Source organism: Bos mutus, chromosome 15 (assembly GCF_027580195.1).
Source record: "Bos mutus isolate GX-2022 chromosome 15, NWIPB_WYAK_1.1, whole genome shotgun sequence".
NCBI classification, from domain to species: Eukaryota; Metazoa; Chordata; class Mammalia; order Artiodactyla; family Bovidae; genus Bos; species Bos mutus.
In genome coordinates, this window is record NC_091631.1 from 16,239,025 (window position 1) to 16,261,934 (window position 22,910).

General features: G+C 46.7%; 1 protein-coding gene across 1 annotated transcript in view; it reads left to right on the top strand.

Moving 5' to 3' along the window:
• The window catches only part of PAMR1 (peptidase domain containing associated with muscle regeneration 1), an 80,636-nt gene that overhangs the window by 35,869 nt on the left and 21,857 nt on the right, over positions 1-22,910 (top strand). Inside the window, exons 4-6 of the mRNA XM_005890905.3 lie at positions 9,816-9,930; positions 13,910-14,127; positions 16,668-16,775. Coding sequence (XP_005890967.1) covers positions 9,816-9,930; positions 13,910-14,127; positions 16,668-16,775 — 441 coding nt within the window. The remainder of the gene's footprint in view (positions 1-9,815; positions 9,931-13,909; positions 14,128-16,667; positions 16,776-22,910) is intronic.

Here is a 22,910-nt window from a genome sequence, read left to right on the forward strand (position 1 = left end):
CGACGTGGTAGCACCTTTATTTACTCACTGTCTTTGACAATGCTCGTCACAGATGGTTTTGACCCAACTCTTTACAGTCTTAACATCCATTATGTGATCGATTCACTCATAACCATCGACAAGTTACATTAAGCAAGAGAACTGGAGAAGGGCTGGAGGTCACTGAGCCCAGGGAAAACTTTCTTCACATTTTCCTGGCCAGGAGAGATTGGTTTAGTAATCGCAGAATATTCAGAGGAGTGATTCCTTTTTTCTCCAGTTTTTTACTTTGATAAGTTTTAAATACGCAGAGTTGAAAGAATACTACATTCATTCTTTACCTGGATTCACCCGTTATTATAATTTTCCCACATTTGTCTTCTCTCTCTTCCTCTGTACTGTGAGCTCATGAATTTTCATTTTTTTCCCCTTAATCCTATCGTCCTCTTTTTGATGCTTAAATTGTCCCAGAACTGGCCACCAAAGTCCCTTTAAGATGACTTCGCTGCCTCATTCTGTGAGCACTTCCTTGCTTCTTGGCACTGCCCCCACCCGCTCAGGGTTTCAAGTTCACCTTGATTTTTATGTGCAAGTCCTGAAATGAGCCATTTCTCCAATCCTGGTTCCTGCTGTGGGGAATGATATTTAGGAACTGTGACCTGGCGCTGGCAATGAGAGGCACTGATCTCCAAAGTTAAAATCAAGGCGTCCTTTCAAAGCTTCTTAAACTGGAAAGTTGAGTTCTTAAGTGGAACCACTCTGCCGACTTCCAGAGTGAAGTTTATTTAACTTTGGCCTTCAGACCAAGTTCCTAAGCCACTAAATGAGATGAGCAGGAGAGGGCCCGAGAGCCTCCCGGATGTCACGCTTCCAGGTAGCACTGAAGTGATGCCAACACTTCAGGCCCCAAAGGGTCTCGGGGAGGTAGGAAGGTTAGGAGAGCAACCTAGATGAGAGAGGGTTTGTGGGGAGAGCTTAATAGACCTGGGATACTTTTTATTTCCTTAGTCATATTGTAGATAGACACAGAGGAGCAGAGGAACGGGCCTTCAGTGGTGACCAAAATGTGGGGGTGGAATATCAGAGGGGAGCATGGTTTGTGCTGGCTGGTCCAGGAATGATTGAGAGTCGATGAGAAAGACAGAGAGAAGGAGAGAGAGAGGGAGAGAAGGAGGGAGGAAAAGAGAGAGAGAAAGAGAAAGGAGGAAGGAAGGAATGAAGGAAGGAGGGGAGGGGAAGAAGAGGCCACAAAGCTGGGTGTCACTGATTTACTCATCTCTGGAGCTGTACTGCTGGGGAAGAGTAGAGTCGCCTGGGTGGAGTTACTGAAAACTGGCTCGTGGAAGTCTGGGCTTCTGTGTCCTGGCACCTCCAGGAAAGGAGCAGTGCTCAATTTGGTACAAATCGAGGATGGTATTATGTGATGGTTAATAGCTGGGCTTGAAACCAGGCTTTTAATCTGTAGGACCTGGATTTTAATCTGTTTCATGACTCCTTCTGTGACTTTGGCAATGCCACCCAATCTTTGTAAATCTCAGCTTCGTCATTTACAAAATGGGGGAAATAACAGTGCCCCATCAGAGGATTTAATGAAGGATTAATGTGAGGGTTAAATGAAGTGCTATCTATGAAATTCCTTAATAGAGAGTCTGGAACATAGTAAGTGCTTGATAAATGGTAGCTGCTATTCGTATTATTACTAAATCAGAGCCTTGAAGGGTGCTCTTTGTCTTTTCTTTGTTGGGAAGGAAATCAGTGTGGGGCCACAGAGGAAAAATACTAAAACAGAACTCCCTAAGAAAGAAGAGGATATATGCTGGCCATGAGGAGATTAGGGTGGCCCCAGTGGTAAAGAATCCATCTGCCAATGCAGGAGGTGCAGGAGACGTGGGTTTGATCCCTGGGTCGGGAAGATCCTCTGGAGGTGGAAATGGCAGCCCACCCAGTATTCTTGCCCAGAGAATTCTGTGGACAGAGGAGCCTGGCAGGCTGCAGTCCACGGGTCGCAAAGAGTCGGACGCGACTGAGCACAGCACACGGGAGGCTGCTTTCCAGGACAAGTATTGTATGTGTGGCGAATAGCTTTTCATACGTTATGTGCTGAAGTTCTTGATTCTAGAGAATTGACGTTTGAACTCCTGCAGATGATTTTGTTATTAAAGAGCTCATCGATTATTGCTCAACTTCTGGTTTGGGTGGAGAGGGATATGAAAAAGGCCTTCCTTCCTGTTCAAACAGCAAGAAATCACTCTAAATCAAAGGAAATTCAGAATGTACTTTAAAGCCCTCTCATATCTATGAACACAGAATCTAAAAGAAACTAAACTCCATAGGAAAGAGCTCTTCCTAGGAGAGCAAGTGATGCAGGATACGTCTTACCTGAGGCCAGCTACTGAGGTCAGGGCCAGGGCAGGTGAAGGCCTGCCTGAGAAGGAGGAGGACCCAGCCAGACTTGGGATGAGCCTGTGGGCTGGCCTATTGAACTTACATCTAAAAAATACCCCCAAACAAAGATTACCCTATCCATTGAGACTTCTCATTAGTGAAATTTTGTTGAGCAAGCAGAGGCTGGGGGTGAGGCTAGAAAGCAGAAGATCTTGGAATATTGTTGTCATTTTCCAGTTTCAAAAATTTGTCATCTCAGAGTCTCATGGTCTCACAGGATCAAAGATTCCTGAACTTACAGTCATGGAAGTGCAGGAAGTTGGGCAGGGGGAGTGTTGAAAATCAAAAATAAGTTTTCTAAGGTTCCCACTGCTTGACTTTCAAGATGCTTCTCGAGGGATTATAGCTTCAGCCCTGCCCCAAACCACCTTGCTTCCTGATTTGATCAAATTGATCAGTACCTCATTCTACCTGCCTAATGGAGGAAAAGATATTACCAATCAAAAGAAAATATGTCTTTTCTGTTGTGAATAAGCAAGAAGAGAATAGGACCAATAGTCAAGAGAAAGATCAGTCAAGAGAAACACACCACATGGGATCAACTATTAGAATTTTCAGACAAGGAGTTTTAAATAATTTAAAAATGAATATATTAAAGGATCTGCAAGAAAAGGTAATTATAATGGATGAAGAGATGCGAAAATTGAGAATAGATTTAGAAAGCATTAATAAGAACCAAAAGGAAATCCCAGAACTGAACACATTGTAATATTTGAAATTAAAAAATCATCAGAGGGGTTAACAGCTGATTGATGATGGAAGACAGGATCGGAGAATGTAAATACAGGCTGGTAGAAATCAACCAAACTGAAGCACAAAGAAAAGAAAAAATATTTAGTTGTCTAATTTTTTATGCTGCTCAAACCCAGTCCTCGACTTTTGAATTGGATTGTCAGGGTTATCTCAGTGTATGCTTTTTTTGCGAAGATTGTGATGAATCTGGGGGAGAAAAACCTTTTTGCAACAAAGTGGCAGATAGTATTTTTGCTGGACAACGGTTTCAACTGAACGGATAGGCCATTTGGTACAGTATTGGGAAGAGGATTCGAAAATGGTTTGATTGGGCAGGAAGAGGCTTGATACAATTTGGCAGAGTCATTCATTCAGTTAATTAATTAAGCACATATTTCATGCATATAGAGGTGAGCAAGACAGACAAAGGTCCTTGCTTTCATGGAACTGTGTCATGGAAGAAGCACACACTTAAGCAACCATTCTAAAGTATTAGATTGATTGGAACTATAGGCCAGATCACAGAGTGAGCCATGAAGTCATTTCTAGAGAGCCAGTGAAGACGTGAGCCCCTGGTAAAAGCTATCACTTAGCACAACTTTACTTTCACTTTTCACTTTCATGCATTAGAGAAGGAAATGGCAACCCACTCCAGTATTCTTGCATGGAGAATCCCAGGGATGGGGGAGCCTGGTGGGCTGCCATCTATGGGGTCGCACAGAGTCAGACACGACTCAAGTGACATAGCAGCAGCAGCAGCACTCTTTATGAACCAGACAATGCTCAAGTACCTTCATGTATGAACCATTCATCCTCATCCAGCCTTTTACAGGCGAGGTCTTCGAGGCACAGAGAGGCTGAGTCACTTTACCTGCTGTCTTACAGCTATTATGTGGCAGAGCCAAGATGCCAGTTCAGAAGCTGGGCCCCGGAGTCCAGTCCCTCTTCCTCTGAACTAAGCTATTTCTTGAAGTGAGAGGCCCTTGAGGTCCTCACTCCAAGCACCTGTCTGAGGGATGACCAGGTCAGGGTAGGATGAACCAAATCACATGGGCAGTATCAGCTTCCTTCTTGCTCCCTGTCTGGTGTGTGGGTCATTCCCATGTCATTATCCAGGCTTTTGTTCTGCCATCCCTGTCTAGGCTCCTGGGCCTAAAGGCTTTAGAGCTTTAGCCAATGATGCAAAGAGGCTCTTAGGAGACCTGGAGCAGTGGATCAGAACCTGGGCTGCCACCTGTGATTCTTTTGCCAAATTTGTGTCTCAGATCCAGACAAGACTTGAGAAATGACAGTGTTAGCTGCCATTTATTGTTTATGTGTGCCAGGCACTTTGCTAAATGCTTCACATACAGTAACTATCTCATTTAATCCTTAAATAATAAATCAGCAACAACAGCGTGGTTGTAGGTACTCCTGTTATTTCCAAATGAGGGACGCTCAGCTTGGAAAATCTGAAGAACTTGTCTGGGGTCATACAGCTAGGAAAAATCTGAACTGAGATTAGGACCTGGTCTGGCTTCCAGGGGCTTCCCAGGTGGCGCTAATGGTTAAAGAGCCCGCTTCCCAGTGCAGGAGACATAAGAGACATGGGTTTGATCCCTGGGTTGGGATGATCCCCTGGAGGAGAGCATGGCAATCCACTCCAGTATTCTTGCCTGGAGAATCCCCTGGACAGAGGAGCCTGGGGGGCTACAGTCCACAGGGTCATACAGAGTCAGAGGTGGCTGAAGTGACTTAGCATGCCCACACACACATGCATCAGTGGTTAGGACTCCAAGCTTTCACTGCTGAGGGTGTGGGTCAATCCCTGGTCAGGCAGCTAAGATCTTGCAAGTTGTGGAGCATGGTGAAAAAAAAAAAGAAGCTAACAGAATTCTTTCTTTAGTCCTCCTTGCCCCCAGCCTAAAGGAAAGATTTAAAAAAAAAAAAAAAATCCACTGCTTCTCAGAAGCGCCCCTCCCTCTTTTGTCCCCCAGCTGGAGATAAGGACACTTGTCAGAATGCTGGGGGTGTTCACTGCTTTTGGGAAGCTTCCAGCTCTCGTTCTAGTTTGGAAATTCATGAAGATTTCCTTTCAGCTCTGTCGAAGCAGAGTCTATCCAGCTCTCTCTCCTGTTTGGGTTTGTAGCAAGGATAGGGCAGGAGGCAGGGTTGGAGATGAGTCCAGGATTTGAGATCCCAGGGGCCAGTCTGGCATGGCTGGCAAAATCCCCTACATACACGCACGCACGCACATGCACACCTCTTCTCCTGCAGCCAGACGTGGTCAGGGAATCCGAGCACGTTGTCCGGGCCCTTGCCACTCCCGTCTTTCAGCCCCAGGACCACCTGCTTGGTTGGCCAACCGCACTTCATTAGCGAGGACACTTGGCTGTGTTCAGCCCTAGACAGAGGGTGCAGTGAGTCTGCCCTGCACCCGGCTCCTTGGACTCCCCGTGGGGGTGGGAGTGAGATGGGGGCTGAAGGAGCCCCTTGGTGTGAAGAGGGCATGGGGTGCCTTCTGCTTTGCCCGGTGCCCACTAACTGCGCCCCCCACCCCTCCCCCTGCAGAGCACATTTCTGAGAAGTGGCCTCTGTATCTCTGGCTGCTTGGAACTTGCACCCTGTCTTGAGGCCGACTCTGCCCTCCCCTCCAGAGACAGAAGGGAAACATCATGAAGGACCCAGCTGTTGCGTGTGGTTGGGAATCCTGGCTGTTTCTGAAGGACAGCCCCTGGTCTCCAGGAACCAGTGGTCTCACATCTCACGTGGCCAGGGGCCAGCACCCGGGTTGGGGGTGGGACCCCGAGTACTCCCCAGGCCATAAGACCCTCGGGCTGGCCAAAGCCTGCTGGCTCCCCCAGATCTGAGAGGGGGAGAAGGGATCTGAAAGTGACACTGCTGTCTGATTCCAGGGAGGAAACCAGAAGTTGGCTGGCAGCATCTGCTGCCGGTTCTAACTTGGGGTCCCTGCGGGAGGTTTGCTGCGGAGCTGGGACTTAACACCTTGTGGTGGGGAAGCTGCCAGTCCCCGGGGGGGCGGAGGCTGTGCAGGAAGGTTTCTTTTTTTGTCTCTCACACCCCGTGTATCACTTCCATAGCCGGGCAGCAGATGGGCAGATGGGGGCGATGAGGAGTGTGAGGTGTGCAGGAAGAAGGCACGTGCATTTCCAATAGCTCGAGGGGGAGGGGGACAGGCAAAGATTCAATGTATTTGGGAACGGGGGTGGGAAATCCTGCCGCTTCAAAATGGTGCGGGAGAAGGCTGGGTCAGGAAACCCTAAGACAGGTTAATGTACTAGCAGAGATCCAGCGCTGGTACTAGGCAGATTCAAGTTCAAGTCCTTGATCTGCCACCAACTAGCAACAGCTAACATTTGCTGGTTTTTCTGCTAAGGGCTTTCGGTGTGCATAATCTGATTCACATCTCACAAAACGAATGGGGTAGATGCCAGTTTTATTCCCATTTGGCTCAGGTCTGGTGAGGTTCTGAGAGATGCCATAACTCACCGAAGGCCACACAGCTGGTGACTCTAAGGTTGAGACCCATACTGAGAGGGGACTCCGACGTCCCATGGCAACCACTGCTCTACAGCTAGAACAGTCATCTGCCACCTTCCGACTTCCTGGCTGTCTGGCCATGGGGATACCTAACTTCTCCCAACCTTAGGGTTCCTCGTCTGGGGGATGGGGAGATAAATGTCATTCACCCAGCTTTCTTTTCTTAACTTTTTATTTTATATTGGGGTATAGCCAGTTAACAATGTTGTGATAGTTTCAGGTGAACAGCAGAGCAACTCAGCCATACGTATCAGTTCAGTTCAGTTCAGTTGCTCAGTCGTGTCCAACTCTTTGCAACCCCATGAATCGCAGCACGCCAGGCCTCCCTGTCCATCACCAACTCCCATATACCTGTGTCCATTCTCCCCCAAACTCCCCTCCCATCCAGGCTGCCACATACCATTGAGCAGAATTTCCTGTGTACACAGTAGAACCTTGTCGTTATCCATTTTAAATATAGCAGTGTGTCGTGTATTCCCTTAGGAACTGTCTGTAAATGTGCAAAATGTGAAATTAAGGCGTGTGTGCTGCATGCTTAGTCGTTCCAGTTGTGTCCAACTCTCTGTGACCCTATGGACCATGGCTGCCAGGCTCCTCTGTCCATGAATGATTAGTGAATACTCTGCCAGGACCCTGGCTGTCCTCCTGGGCCAGGCCTATTTTCTCCTCACTCCTTTCTCTCCTATCCACCCCCTCCCCAAGGATGAACTAAACCAATCTCTCCATCTACCTCAGCTATCTCCAAACTTTCTTGTGAGGATTAAACCAGAGAAGGTGTAAGCCTTTTAGCCAGTCCCTGGCCTGTCACAATGTCATCGTTCATTCATTCAACAGCTCTTTATTGAGCACGTGTTCTGTGCCAGTTTCCATTCTAGGCATACAAACTAGATGGGTGCTAGCTCTGCCAAAGGGAGTGAGCAAATAAGCTAGAAAATTTCCAGTAGCGATGTCCATTATGAAGAAAACAAAATAAAGTAATGGCAGTGACCATAGAAATATGAAGGTCCGTTTTAGCTGGGTGGTCCAGGAAGGGCTCTTTGAAGAAGTAGCAGTTGAGCTTAATTCCCAAAGGGAGGAGACGTGGAAGAGGATGAACCTTCTAGGTTAAGGGAGCAGTGGGTGCGAGGCCTGGAGTTGGGACAGGAAGGGGGCCGTGTGGCTGGCTCAGAGTGAGGACTGGGTGGGTGGTGGTGGAGGCTGAACAGAGGGCAGGGCCGTGGATGCTGTGGGGAGGTGAGCTACAGGGCGCAGTCTTTGGAGGGGCGAGTCGAGAGAGTAATGTGATCTCATTCATGTATTTAAACGGTAGCTTTGGCAGCTATATGGGGAATGGAAAGTTGGGAGAAAAGGATGGATGCAGGGAGACTGAGATCACAGAGAGACGATGGAGGCCCGGCCAAATCCAGAGACTCACATGGAAAGGGGCGAGGGATGCTTCCCACGCGGAAATAGAAGCAATAAACATCCTAATGATGAGATGCCTTGGGCAACCTAGCAGTCAATTTTGCAAAAATCACACACCTCAGACCTCACAGCTTATTGAAAACAGAGTTTAAGCTATATTCCTACCACTGTAGAAATATTACCACCATCATCTTGCCATGAGGTACCATCCACTGATGTTCATGTTTTTCTTTTGAGCTTGGGAATTTATTGGGGGAGGTTATTAAAGATAACTGAAGGTCTGGAGTTTATGATGTCAAACTGAGTTCTGTGTAGATAGGGTTAAAGAAGCTTTTCCTATAGCGGGGCGGGTAGTAAATAGTTACATTTCTGTGGATTCTGCTGTCTTGTTTTGCAGCTACTCAAGTCTGTCATTGTGGCTGGAAACCAACCTTAAACAAAGCATGAAAAATGTATGTGGCTCTGTTCCAATAAAACTTCATTTAAAATATAGGCAGTGAGCTGCATTTGGCCCATGGATCATAGTGTGCCAACTCTGGCAGAAAATATAGTTTATTTACATGACCGAGATAATTTTTTCCCTACAACGAGGGTACAGACCTCTGCTTATCTCGACGCTAGAGATGTGATGTAATTGAATGGAGACTCTGTTCTGTGGTTTTCAAATCTTGGGGATTCCTTGGAACTAGCTCAGGGGACCAAGGTGATAGTGAGGATGGAGGGCTTGGGGTCCTAGCTTCTACTTCAACCAGGACCCCCTGTTGGATTCATTTTTTTTTTTTAATTAAATTGGTGGTCTTCATAAGAGTTTGTTTGGGGGGAAAAAAAAAAGGTCTTGGGAGCCAGGAAAAAAATCGAAAATCACTAATCCAATTGGACTGGTTGGAGTTCATGTCCCGCTTCTGGTATTTGCATTAGAGAGGTGCTTCCCTGGTGGCTCAGGTGGTAAACAATCTCCCTGCAATGCCGAAGACCCAGGTTCCATCCCTGGGTCAGAAAGATCCCTTGGAGAATGGAATGGCTACCCACTCCGGTATTCTGGCCTGGAGAATTCCATGGACAGAGGAGCCTGGTGGGCTACAGTCTATAGAGTCGCAAAGAGTCAGACACAACTGAGTGACTAATGCTTTCGCTATTGCATAATTGCTCATAGAACAAATTAATACATACATTTTCTAACTGGATGGAGGCACGTAAAAAGGAGTTGCTTTGGGATTATATGTGTGGATTGAGGGTGTGCAGGGGACACAGAGCAGAGGGGCTTACATAAATTTAGACGCTGAACAAAGGCCACAGTGTCCCAGGTAGAGCTGCTGGGAGGGCCAACTTTCTGAGCCTTGTAAGGTGGCAGCAGCAGGCTGGGGTGTGGCAGTCTTGGAGAGGCAGGATGAGGGTGGCTTGGACCTCACATTCAGACACAGCTAGGTTTTAAATCTCTGCTCTGTCACTTAATAGCTAGACAAATTATTTAATCTCTGGTTATCCATTTTTCCATCTGGAAAACTGGAATGATGCTATTTCCCTTCTCAAGCTGTTGGGTTAAATGAATGAATAATTCATTGCCAGTTGCTGAGCATATCGCCAGGGGCTTGAGAAATAGAAATATCCTTCTCCATTCTGTTTTTAGGGGCGTGGATGAGCTCAGAGGCTTCGAGACCTTTTACCGTCTCTTTCCTGTTGACTCCAATTTCTATGCCTCAATCTTCTCTTCTCAGGATGTGGCCAGGTTCTACGTGTTCCAAAGGGTCAGATTTTGTTGGAGAGCTACCCCCTGAATGCTCACTGTGAGTGGACCATTCACGCCAAACCTGGATTTATCATCCAACTCAGGTAAGGGGCTGCGGTCAGAATTATGGAACCTGAGGTTTGAGGAAGTGCAGTAACAAAACCAAAGGTCCTGGACCCTAGTAATCAGGGCTAACCATCTACATTTTATTCTTGAAAGCAGAAAATGTATATTAGAGCCTTTCTGTTTACCTCTTAGTGATTTTGTGGGATAAGGCCTGGGTAAGACGACCACCAATTAAATGCTTGTCCTTCACTGACTGCAGACAGTGGGGCTCAGGTGACGATGACCCCAGGAAGACACCAATATGTCAGAACACAGCACTGAGAGCAACCTGCCCACCCATAACCTTGACCAGGTCACCTAATTCACTTAGTACTGGCTGGATTCTATGGAAGGGGAGGAAATAAGGCCGGGCCTAACCTTGAAGGACTTTGTTCTCTAGATTGGGGTTTATGTTTGTCACAGCTTCTTTCATTGCTGTTCTCAGAAAGCAACCAGCGCCTCCACAACCAATAAGCCAACCAGCGCCTCCACAACCAATAAGCCAACCAGCGCCTCCACAACCAATAAGCCAACCAGCGCCTCCACAACCAATAAGCCAACCAGCGCCTCCACAACCAATAAGCCAACCAGCGCCTCCACAACCAATAAGCCAACCAGCGCCTCCACAACCAATAAGCCAACCACCGCCTCCACAACCAATAAGCTGATTCTTTCATTTCTGTGGACGATAAGCCGTTCATCCTATGGAACGTTGGGGTCCACAGAAATGTTTAATTCATGCCATGGACCCAGTTGTAACTAGAGATAAATAACACAAGTGCATCCTGCTTTGTGAGAACTGTTCACTGCTGCATCCAGGAGCCTGGAACAGGACATGGTACACACGACAGGTGCTCGATAGACCCTTCCTGCATAGATAAAGTTGAAAGATCTGCTCCCTGTTGCCAGTGTTTCTCCTCTCTCCTGGCAGACACCTCTAGTCTTCCTCTTTAGTAAAGCAGAGTGGCCCACTCAGCCCAGGACTTTCAGGGACGTTGTCCACCTAGCTCTTCCCTTTTCTAACTCATGGAGATGTTGGCGGTGATGGAAATCTCTAATCTTCTAGAGCACAGGCTTCCAGTCGGTGTTTTCTGGGTGGATTGATGCACCCAGAGGTTCCCTTATGTCAGCTGGCTCCTTGATGGCACTCTGTTGTGCAGGAGGGGCAACACGGTACCCCACATCGAGAGGATCCAGAACTCAGGTCCCTTTCCCAACCTGCGCATCAAAGCCACCCTTTAGTTGCTGGTCTTCTTGTTCCCTGAGGTCCTGGGGTTAGGATTAAGGTTCAGTAAATGAACTTTCCTAGAGGAAGTTCAAGAAGCAAGTGAGAGGCTACACCATTCTGCTGAATGGGCTCCAGGCTGGATCTTCCAGTGTGATAAGGACAGTTTTGGATGCCACAGGCTAATTTTTCAGCAACTCAGGGACCAGGACAAATGGTCCCCTCAGAGGCCTCTGGAGAGCTTCTCCAAGACCCAGGATGAAAAGAAATCAGCTCCCCCTCCCCAACTCCACCAACCAAAAATCCAAAATGTTGGAGGGGTTGAGAAGTGCATCACCTGCCTAGGAAAGGGTCCTAGGAAGGCACAGAAGTATATAGGTTTCTTCCCTGCAAACCTGGACCTGCTGGCCAGGGATAATTATAAGGATGGAAATACTCTGCAGCCTAGTGTCCAGCCCCAAAGCTGGTCGTCATCCCTGGTGTTCCCTTTTCCATCACCTACCACAGCCAGGTCACCAGAGAATCTATTTACTCAGCTGTAAAATAATCTCATCTGTCCACTGTCTCTACTGCCAAAATTCTACTTTGAACTGCCACCAACTCTTACCTGGATCCTCTCGTGGCCTAATTGGCTTCCCTGCCTCCACTTTTGCTGGCTCTGCCATCTCCTCTCTTCAGAGTGGCTGGAGTGATCCTTTAAAATCCTCTCTCAAATTGTCATTCTGTTGGTGAAACCTTCCAGTGGTTTCTCTCAAGCTTGGAATAAAATTCAAACTCCTCACCATACAAAACGTCTCCTGCTCTCCTCTCTGACCTTCCTTCACACCATTCTCCCAGGTATGCACTGCCTGGCAGCATAGCATCCCTGCCTCCTTTCATTTCCTCAGAGATGCTCATGACTACCTCAGGGCCTTTGTACTTACAGATTTCTCCTGCCTGGACCACTCTTCCCCATGACCTGCACATGGCTGGCTCCATTTCATCAGTTAAGTGTCTACCCTTGACCATGTATGTAGAAAGCTTACCCTCCCAGTCACTCTCAGTGCTCTTACCTGCTCTGTTTTTCTTAGGACTTAACACTCTCTGGAATCCCCTTGTTTTCTGGTTTCCTTGCTTATTTTCTGTCCCTCAAATCAGAACTCATGAGGGCAGGCACTGTGTCTACTAGGGAAGTTGCCGTACTTTCAGCACCTGGAACAGCGCCTGTCACAGTGCAGACCTGCCATAGATGCATTGAATAAGGAACACATGAGTGAATGTAAATGCAGGTTGCAGTGTCTCGTGTTTCAGTTTCAGAAAAAGCTGTGATCTCGGTTTGGTGGTGGCCTTGCCCCCCCCACCCCCGCCACATCCCTTCCCCCTTTTCAAATTAAGACACCAAAGCCCAGAGAAGCAAGGGATTGCTCAAGGCCGGCAGTGAGCTGGTGTGGCCAGATCCTTAAAACTATAGCAAGTTGCACACATTATGATGAGTAGGACTTACACTCCCGTACAAAAGGTTTTGTGATAAAAATTTCTGAAAAATAAACACTAGCCATACTCAGTGATCATTCCTTTTTTAAATAAGATCTTTAAGATCATTTACAATATCCTGATTGTTCTCTAATTCTGGCACATGGAGTTTTTGCCCAAGGTGATAGAAGTGGCACTGGTCCGAACTTTTCAGGTGGCAGTTCTGAGTTCTCTGTCTATTCCCACTTCTCCAGAACGTGAGGAAGAAGATACAGATGTACATTTTGTGAACTTGATAACTCAGGCATTCCCTTGGAATCTTCTGAAAAGTTATCTTTTCCTCTCTTGCCTTGGTGTGTATCTGCCTCTTTTCTTACCTCTTGGAAATGAGAGCTTAGGGTTTTATCTTCTGCTTTTTTGATCCATTGCACCCCAATATTTCCAAACCCAAGATCCCTTTGAGGTAATCAAAGATATGTCTCTTTCAATTCTGAAATTTTGATATGATGCTACTCTTTCTACTCTTTGGGGCAAGAGTTATTGTTACCAAGAGGATAATTATCTTCTGATCCTTCCATCAGACAGAAGAGTATGCATGCAGAGAGTTTTTTCCTTTACTTGGTCTTTAAGATAACATATACTCTATCACTCTCCAATTGTAAAATTGAAGTATCCATTTTATCACCTACTCAACAACATTTGTTTATTGTCTCTACATGCTAGGCACTGCATTAGGCACTAAGCAAACAGTGATGGAGTAGGACAGATGCCACACCCTGCCCTTAAGGAATTTGCAGTCTAGGGGAGCTAGGGGAGCAGACAGGCATGCATGTGTGCACACACACACTCACAAAGTCAAGGAGATAAATATGAGAAAGTAAAATGTCTATACACATTATGATGAAAACAAGGGCTCTCCTTTAGAAAGAGTTGTCAGGGAAGCCTCTTTAAGGAGAGAATATTTTAGCTGAGCTCTGAGTTTAGGAAGGAACCAGCCATGCAGCCTGGGAGGAGCAGTGCCCCTGAACGGGGAGCTGGTGTGTGCAGAGGTTCTCGGAATGGACTGTGCTGCCCCTGCACCTGGCATGCGTCCACACACCTGTGCACGGTACACCTGCCCACACACATGGAAAGAAATGCAGCTGCTCGCAAGTCCTCCAGGGCCACGGTTCTCTCAGATCAGGGCATAGCTCCTCTCTTCCGGAGGTCTGCTTATCATCTGGCCTTGAACTTGCCCAGGCCAGGTGGAAGGATTCTTCAGGGCCTCACCTGACTCCTGTTCTCACCCTCTCCTCCTCCAGGATTGTCATGTTGAGCCTGGAGTTTGATTACATGTGCCAATATGACTATGTTGAGGTCCGCGACGGGGACAGCAGCGACAGCCAGATCATCAAGCGTTTCTGTGGCAACGAGCGGCCAGCTCCCATCCGAAGCACGGGCTCCTCACTCCACATCCTCTTCCACTCAGATGGCTCCAAGAACTTCGACGGCTTCCATGCCATCTTTGAGGAGATCACAGGTAAAGGCCAGAGAGAGAAAGGCCAAATTTTATTTTATTTTAGAATTTATTTTTTGGCCATGCCCCACGGCATGTGGGATCTTAGTTCCCCGACCAGGGATTGAATCCACACCCCCTGCAGTGGAAACACGGATTCATAACCACTGGACCTCCAGAGAAGTTCCCAAATGTCACTTTTTATGGCTGCGCTCTAGATAAACATTCCTTTCTGTGTATCCCACTCCTTCCTGCCCAGCCTTGTTAAAACCCCACCCTCTGGGTTCTCAGAAATGACCTGCACATTGAGAAGGTAGAGAGAAATGGCAAGGGGTGTTTCAGAAACACTCACCAGAACCAGAACTAGGAATTCTTACTTCTCCTTCTCCTGTAAAGCTGCTGTGGTACAGATAGATCAGGTCACTTGTCTATGGTTGCACAGCTCTAGAGATGGAACTAGGAATCTGCACAGTTTGGCTCTGGAGCTCCTGTTAGGGGCTCTCATGGTTAAAGAGTTAGCTTTGGTCCCTGGCAGATTAAACCATATGGCTTAGATAAGTTCTACTGTTCTGGGCCTGAGTTTCCTAATCAGTGAATAAGGGCGTGACCCTAGATCCTGCTCCGTTAAGGAGTCTCTGGGAGACAGAACAGATGAAGAGCTGAGCAATGTCTGGTGCAGAGGAAACCCTCAGTAGCCACCCTGCCCCAGGCGTGCCCTGAGCCTCCTTTGTCATCTTTCAAATAATTGTTCCAAGTCTGACACTACCTGGGAAATGCCACTCACTTTATGAGGAACTCTGCGTCTGACTTCACCTCCTGTCCTGTCAAATGAGGAAGTAGCATTTGGCCAAAATGAACAACGGGCTCAGTGCTAAGGAATCACCCCAGATCTTTTTTACTCCTTGGAGATGGGATTGCATCAGGTTTTACAAAATAAACTCCAGCTTGAAATATTTATTTTTTGAAACAAATAACTGAATTTAAGAAATTGCAATGGCCTTTTGACCATTCAAGCTCCCTTATGGAAGGTCTGATACGGATATCTCAGGAACGGAGGTGGGCGGAGGTGGAATCAGCCTTTCTTTAGCCTCACCCATTCAGCAAAACCAGCAGACACCTCACCCTCTCCACGTGGTCCCCCTGAGAACGTTCTGCCAGGGCCTCCGGCGGTTGCTCCTATGAGCTGTGTGCTGACTTCCTCCCAGGACGTGTGTCTCCTATGCAGACTTGCAGGGCCTGGGAGCTCTAGAGGCTTTTGCTGCTACGCTGTGGTCAGCCTGCGGCTCAGTCCTTGCCCCTCGGTGCCGCCCTGCCAGTCAAGGCTGAGATCTGTCTGGGGGTGTTCATGGCAGTCAGAAGTTGGGGGCAGAGGCGGCTCACCAGCTTGTGACCCTGTGTCTGAGGGAAGGGTCAGGAGGGTCTCTTCCTCACTCTCCCCTGGAGGACTCTGGTCTGTGTGATCTTCCTGTTCCTCAGGCACCTGGTGTGACCCACCTGCAGTCTTTATTTCCTGCCTAAAGCCCCCTTCCCGTTCCTGCACGTCATGTCCCATCCCCGGAGGCCCTGTCAGATTTCTCCTGCCCTGTTAAGCCTTTTCCCTTCTTCCAATGAGCTGTGGCTTTGCCCTTTTCTGAATGTCTTCTAGCACTTTATCTCTTTTCTGACACTCACTGAATCAAACTTCAGGTTATAGTCACTGCCGACTCTTCTTCACAAAGCTTTGTCCTGATGAGCAGGCTCTCCTGTTCGTCTTTGTATCTCACCAGCGCCTTCCACAGAGCCAGCGCTCAATTCAGGCTTGCTGCACTTGGCCTAGCCATGTATTTCTACACCAGGGTAAATGAAGGTGGGGTTAGTGGGAAACAAGCAGACTAGTGTTTCCCAAAGTGTTCTCTGTAGAAAAATGGTCCCCAGGACACTCTGTGAAATGCAGTCTCTCAGATCAAATAAGCCTGTGAAAGGTAGAATGTTATGTGCATTCTTAGAAATTCACAATGCACATTAGAACGTGGAATGTGCTGAGAAGTTCTGCAGTGCGGAAACCTGGTGAATTATCATTTAACCCCAGTAGCATTTCCCCACCGTATCTGAGACCATTAACTCTCAACACGTCAAGGGACTACTGTTTACAGAATGCATGTTTGGAAATTCTTGAGTACCCTTTCACCAGTGTCATGAAGTCGTCTTCCAGTTCCTTTCCCCCAGTACCCCGGATGCTGCGCTTCCTTGAATAAAAGATGATGTGTTAGCCAAGCCTGCTCTCTCCCCATAGGAGCCCCCATGGGAGGGGTGAAGCTTGCTTCTGCTTTAATTATGTGGTGCACTCGTGTGTGTTGTCCTAGACTAGAGGTGTCTGAAGCAGACTTCCAGGGCTTGGAAAACATCAAATAACATCAGCAGCATTTGATTAGTGAGTAGCTGTTTTAGGCAATCTTGAAACAGTGTTAACATGATTTCAATAAAAGGACTTTAAAAGACAAGTGAGAGGCTGTGATCAGGACTCCAGGCTTGAATGAAGGGCTCACGCACAGGGGCACTGAGAGCAATTGCCTTCTCTCTTACAGCGTGTTCCTCGTCCCCTTGTTTCCACGATGGCACTTGCCTCCTCGACAGCACCGGATCTTACAAGTGTGCCTGCCTGGCGGGCTACACCGGGAAGCACTGTGAAAATCGTGAGTTTGCCTGCAGAGTGGGAGTGAAGGCGTCACGTGGGGCTGGCATGGAGAGGGTCTGGGGAGTGTTGTTCCCTGGTGTCTACATGGTCTGTCCAAGATAACAGGTAACATGGACTCTCCCATTGAGTGAATCTCAAGAGGGCTGGGATCCCTCTGGGTCAGAATGTCTGGAACCACCCCAGTTTGCCCTCACCTGCTGCAAATACTGCTTAGAAATATCTATCTTAGAAAGATACGCCTTCAGTGGCCGCAAATAGCATCCAGTACTCAAACACACTGAGAAAGAGTTAACAGTAGAAAGCTACCATCATACACGCTCCTGAGGCCCGGAGTCTGAACTCCCTCTCCATCCCATGGTCTGAATTTTGGAGACATGCTCCAGGGCACCATTCACTGTGTTTCTGTGCAGTCTGAAGCCCTGCATTGAGGATGGTAAAGATACAGGATAACTATGAGCCCCAGATTCCCGGGGACAGTTTATGCGTTTTGTCTATGTCTAGTTATTATAGCATACTCTCATACTCAAGTGTCCTGAGTGGATGACAAAGTACAGTCATCATCTTATGATGATCTGACCAGGTTACATGAGTCACAGGCAAAGCAACATTTTATTGACAGACTACTAAGCACTGAGGTCTATGGGAATGCAGAAGAAAGCATGTCTTGCTGTTCTCTGAAGGACCTTATCCCGACTTGTGAGCTCAGCTCTGTGCTTCTCTGGTAATTCTTGAGCAGGTCTGAGAGGCGATGGGGCTGTGAGGGTGGTATAGCCCAGAGGAGTCATAGAGGAAAGAAGTCTACCAGCCATGGCAGTCCACATATCATTCTCTAGGATGGTTCCCTTTCTGCCCTTGCCACTCGAGTCCTCACCGCCTCCTGCCTGAGCCATATCCTGGCTGTCCCATTGGGTCACCCACACTTTCTTGCAGACAGAAGTCAAACAAATGACTTACTCCAAAGCAGGTAGGAGTTTCCCATTCATGTTTTTGAAAGGCAGAACGTGACTCTTGTGTGCTATTGGACTCAAACTTTTGCCAGAGGAGAGAAACTAGAACATGTATCTGATATGGCAAATCCTTATCTGATAATGGTGTCTGATATGGCATTGCCCTTGGGAAGGGTACACACAGGCCAATGCATATGGCAGTGTCAGGCAGCACCCAGCCCAGTGGGGTGGTGCCCAGGACTGTGCCATTGGCAGAAAGGAACGAAAACACTATGACCAGAAATCAACTATCAAGGGTCTTTGGTAATCAAGAGCCTGTCTGTGCATGACAAGTGGTCCTAACGGAAGTTTGAGACCTAAAACTGGTATCCCACACCGCAGCTGTCACATGGATGAAATGAGCAGAACAGGAGGAGTCAGTGTTTGGGGGAAAGCAAAGGAGGGCAGCTAATGACCTAGGGAGGGTTCCCCCTAAGCAGATCCTGACGTGGGAACGTGTGTACAGATGACATGTCAAGGACACGTCCTCCAGGAGAAGCTGGTGAGGGAGTGGGGAGGCTGGACCGGAAGGGAAGGAAGCCAAGCAAAGGCGTGATTTCGGGCAAAATCCCAGCCCGAGTGTTAACAGGCAGTGGAATCTGGAATGGAATGCACATCTCAGAGTGTGTCCTGGCTTTAACGCAAGACAGCTGGGCTTTCCTATCCCAAGTGCAATTGGCGATTGGCTAAGGACTGCCTTGGGCAAGTAGGACGTGCTTACTTTTCTGTGCATGTGCCAGGGTGGTTCCAGTAACACTCGAGCAGTGGAGTTGGTTGGTGCAGGCCACTGGAAGTAAAACAGTAGATTGGGTGGGGGAGGGGACGTAAGGGGCATCCAAGGACAGAGCCCCAGCAGCCTCTGCTGCTGTCACTTCTGACTGGCATGCTCAGGTTACTCTGGGGTCATCCTAGATATAAGAGACCTGGTGTGACAACGTTCTATAAAGTTCACGCATTTTCGGTTAATTTCGTGACTTTTCCTTGCAAACAGCGCATGAAGCCAGTGTCGGGAGTGTGTCCTTGAGTGTACATTTCATTCTACTTAACACACCCGTTGCTTTGGGCGTCTCAGCTGACCTAAGTGTGATTATGCCGGATTCTTAGAAAATTATGTTCTGCTTTGTGGTTCTTGTCTCGTTCAAGTTCTCTGTGAGGCGTACAAGGTGGAGAAAAGAAGTGTTGCTTTCCCTTTGTTTCAGGAATTTGTAGATGGAGTGATTGTGGAGTCTTGATAATGACCAATCATGAGTGCTACCCTTTAGATGCAGAGGGGTACCAAAAAGGAAGCCCTAAATTCTTGACAAATTAACTTTACCATATTAGGGCTTTGATTAACAAAGGCAAAATTGGAGAAAAGTAAAACATTACCAAATTAGTTGAAATACCTGTAAGAAGCTGAGTCAAATTGGGGAAGGGAAGTGGAGCAGAGGGAAGGAAATTGGTCCAAAAGTTTTGACTAGAATATTTATGAGTAGCTTTTGAGTGAAAAACGGACTTCTAGGCATTATTACTCTATCCAGAAAAAAAACCAGAACAAAACAAATAAACATGATGAAAACGAATGTAAACGACGTCATTATGAGCTGAGTCATAACTTGATTCATGAACTGTCTCAAATCCCTTTTGGTCTCAAGTCATTTTTGGTTTCAAAACATCAGCGTAGATGGACAAGAGAATTCTTTCTAGCTACTTTTCAAAACGTTGTTCAAAAACCATAATTCTCTTAGTACCCTGTAGTTGAGATTGGGGGAAGATACTGGTGGTAGATATCTGATAAGCCATTTGCTGGCAGCAACGTGGGGGTGGTGGTTTAATCCCTAAGTCATGTCTGACTCCTGTGACACCATGGACTGTAACCCACTAGGCTTCTCTGTCTGTGGGATTTCCCAGGCAAGAATACTGGAGTGGGTAGCCATTTCCTTCTCCAGGGGATCTTCCTGACCTAGGGATCAAACCCACGTCTCCTGCAGTGCACCGAGTTTTTGTTTTTTTTCACCACTGAGCCACCAGGAAAGCCTTGGGGGACCAAATGTTTGATAATTTTCCATAAGATTTAGGTCTGTTTTTCCATTTTAGAATATTCACCATGAATTCCAACTAACTCAATAAGGGAATCATCACAATTGTAACAGTTTACCTTGTAATTTCTGAACAAACTTTAACCATTTTTCCAGAAAAAAACAAAAAGAAAAAAAAAAAACTTTATCATAGGTATATCAAAAAGCTGAAAATACCTCCCTGGAGGAAATTCTTTCAAAATTAATAAGAAACTGAAGCATTCTAGGATACTCTAAATTCTAAAATGCCCATATTGGACTAGGCATATGTTTTTAAAAAATGACTTTTAAAGCAGCAAAACAAATATTAATGAGAATTCCGTCTTTTGTTTATGTAGCACCAAATCTGACAAGGGGAAATCATTTCATGGATGATGCGTTAATGTGCTACTCTCCTAAAGGTTTTGTGGGAAGGTAGATGATCCTTTAAGCAAATGAAGGATTTGAAGTACAGGGCTTAAGACACTAAATTGGTCGAATTCAAGACCAGAGGCCAGAATTCCACACTTCCCACCCTGTTTACAATCTCTCAGACACCGTTCTCACCACCTGGCTTGGTGAGACTACAGATGATGGATTGATTAGCTCTGGTTAGCATCCTGTCTTATCAAGTCCTCTCAGAGGACTTCTCTTCCCAGGTAAGACCCACCTGTCTCTCTTCTCTAGAAAGTCCCAATTAACTGTCTCTTGATATGAGTTATTCTCTTTATTTTCCTTGTGTGTGTTTATGTCCGTGAGTGGGAATAGAATTGAAACAGATTTTCTGCTTAATTACAGAAGAAATATAGACTTGTAAAAATAATCAAACAGTACAGAGGTGTATAAAATAAAAAGAACATTATTTTCCTTGAACAATCCTGGTTGCCAGGGTTAGCAACTTGATGAGGATCCTTCTAAACTTTTTTCTAAGGCGTGCAAACCTAGGCAGTCTATATGTCATTACTTGAAACCAGTGGTTCTCATCTAGGGGTGATTTTGTCCCAGATTTTTGATCTGGGGCAGGACCAGGGGACTTTTGGAAACTGGAAACTTTTTTGGTTGTTGTAACAGCAGGAGGGGAGGCTGCCCCTGGCATTTGGTGGGTAGAGGCCAGAGATGCTGCAAAACCCCCCAAGACACACAGGACAGCCCCACAACAAAGAGCTGTCTGGCCGACAGGTCAGTAGTGCCAAGACTGAGAAACCTGGTTTCAAGCAAAAGTGAATTTAAAGCATACATACAATTTTTCAACTTTTTGCCTTCAGTGTTCATATCATAGACATTTTCCCAGGTCAATCCATGTTGGTCTCCCTCTTGGGAGAAAAAAATGATTGCTGGAGGACTCCATTATATGAATGTCTATCCAATCATATAATCATTCCATCGCTTAAGATGGACTTAATGTCATTTTTAATATTCTCACTATTATGAAAAAGGCTGAGATGAATAGCCTCACATATTTCTTTGTTCACATGCAAAGGTGTTTTGTAAAAAAATTCCTAGATGTCGAACTGTTAGTCCAAAGGTTACCTGTATTTAAACTTTGGAGAGCTGTTGCCAAAGTGGTCACCAAAAGTCACTTTACCAGCTTACGAGACAAGCCATTATAAACACCAGTCCTCAAAATAAGAATTAGAACATGCATGTCAGCAGCTCAGTCTATGCTTGTCAAGTTGGAAATGGATTTATTTTCAAAGGAATTCTTTGAGTCTGAGGGGAGATGTTTTGTTCAGATTTTGTGGGGTAGTAGATAAACAACCTGGAGAAGAAAATGGCAACCCACTCCAGTATTCTTACCTGGGAAATCCCATGAACAGAGGAGCCTGGCAGGCTACAGTCCATGGGGTCACGAAAAGACTTGGACCCGACTTAACCACTAAACGAGCAAGCAAGATGAACAAGAAGATACTATCAACACAGGTTTTCCCGTTGGGTTCCTGAGAGGGTGCGAGAGCCCTGAGGGCAGTCTTCACTGATTGCAACTCCACCTTCTCCTCAAGTTGTTTTCCAGGGAAGAACCACCTCCTCCTGCTCCCAGATGACCTCCTTTGAGAACAAAACAGGGGAGTGGCCCCTCCTGAGCTCTGGGGCCAAGCTAACCTCCTGCCAGCACCCTCTGCAACCCCAGCCTCCCTGGGCCACCATGTAGGAAACTGGGGCCCCTTTTTTTTCCTCTGAAGTTTCCTGTTTCTTTGGATGGAACAGAAGGACAAAGTAAGTTCTTGAGTAAAGGGTCGGAGTCTTGTTTTGAAAGTAGAGAGTGAGGGGTTCACTGCCCGCTCCACTTTCCATGTCGTCTTTGTTCCTCTGGCCCAGTTGACGGTGCCGAGGTCTCCCCCCTGCATCCTAATGAAGGGCGATGAAACGGGCTAAATCTTGGGGCACAATGCTCACCCTGCGGGCTCAGACGCGCCTTTGAACAACACAAATCGGCTTCCACCAATTAAAGACAAATGGTGTCTCTGGATTCATTGGGGTTCTGGGGCATCAGGAGGTTTCCCACTAGCCTGTCCCGAGGACTGGGAAGAAAACAGCCTAGGATAAGAGGCACACTTTATATTTTAGCTTCAAAGGGCCAACCCGTGTTTCTCATCAAAATAAGTGACTGGGAACTTTGGGGTTTTCCGGGAGACCTTAATAGTGATGAATGTGCTGAGAACCCTTGTGGGTCACAGTCACCTCTCCCATCACAGGTAAATAATGGGCTGCAGGCTTGCTGGGATTAATGCGTATTTGTTCTAAGATCTCTTAGGGGAGACATTGTAAAAATGGAATTTTGTACTGGCTTCTTTAGAGTTCGAAAGCTCTGTTTCATCCTTAACATGTAGAAGACGGGTAAGAATACCTTTGTCCACACTGCGATGACACAACCTAGGGTGGAGAGCTTGGACTCTGGTCAGAAAGACTTTGGTTTGGTTCTAAATCTGCGATTTACCAGCCTGGTAAGTCTTGAGCACGTAATTTACCTCCTAGGAGTCTCAGTCTCCCCACTTATAAATTCTAGGAAAATCTTATCAAGTTCTTCTCAGGGGTGATGGCAGGGAGGGAATGAGATGATCCATTTAAGATACTTGTGTATTGATACAGATAGTGATAGAATTATACTGAATT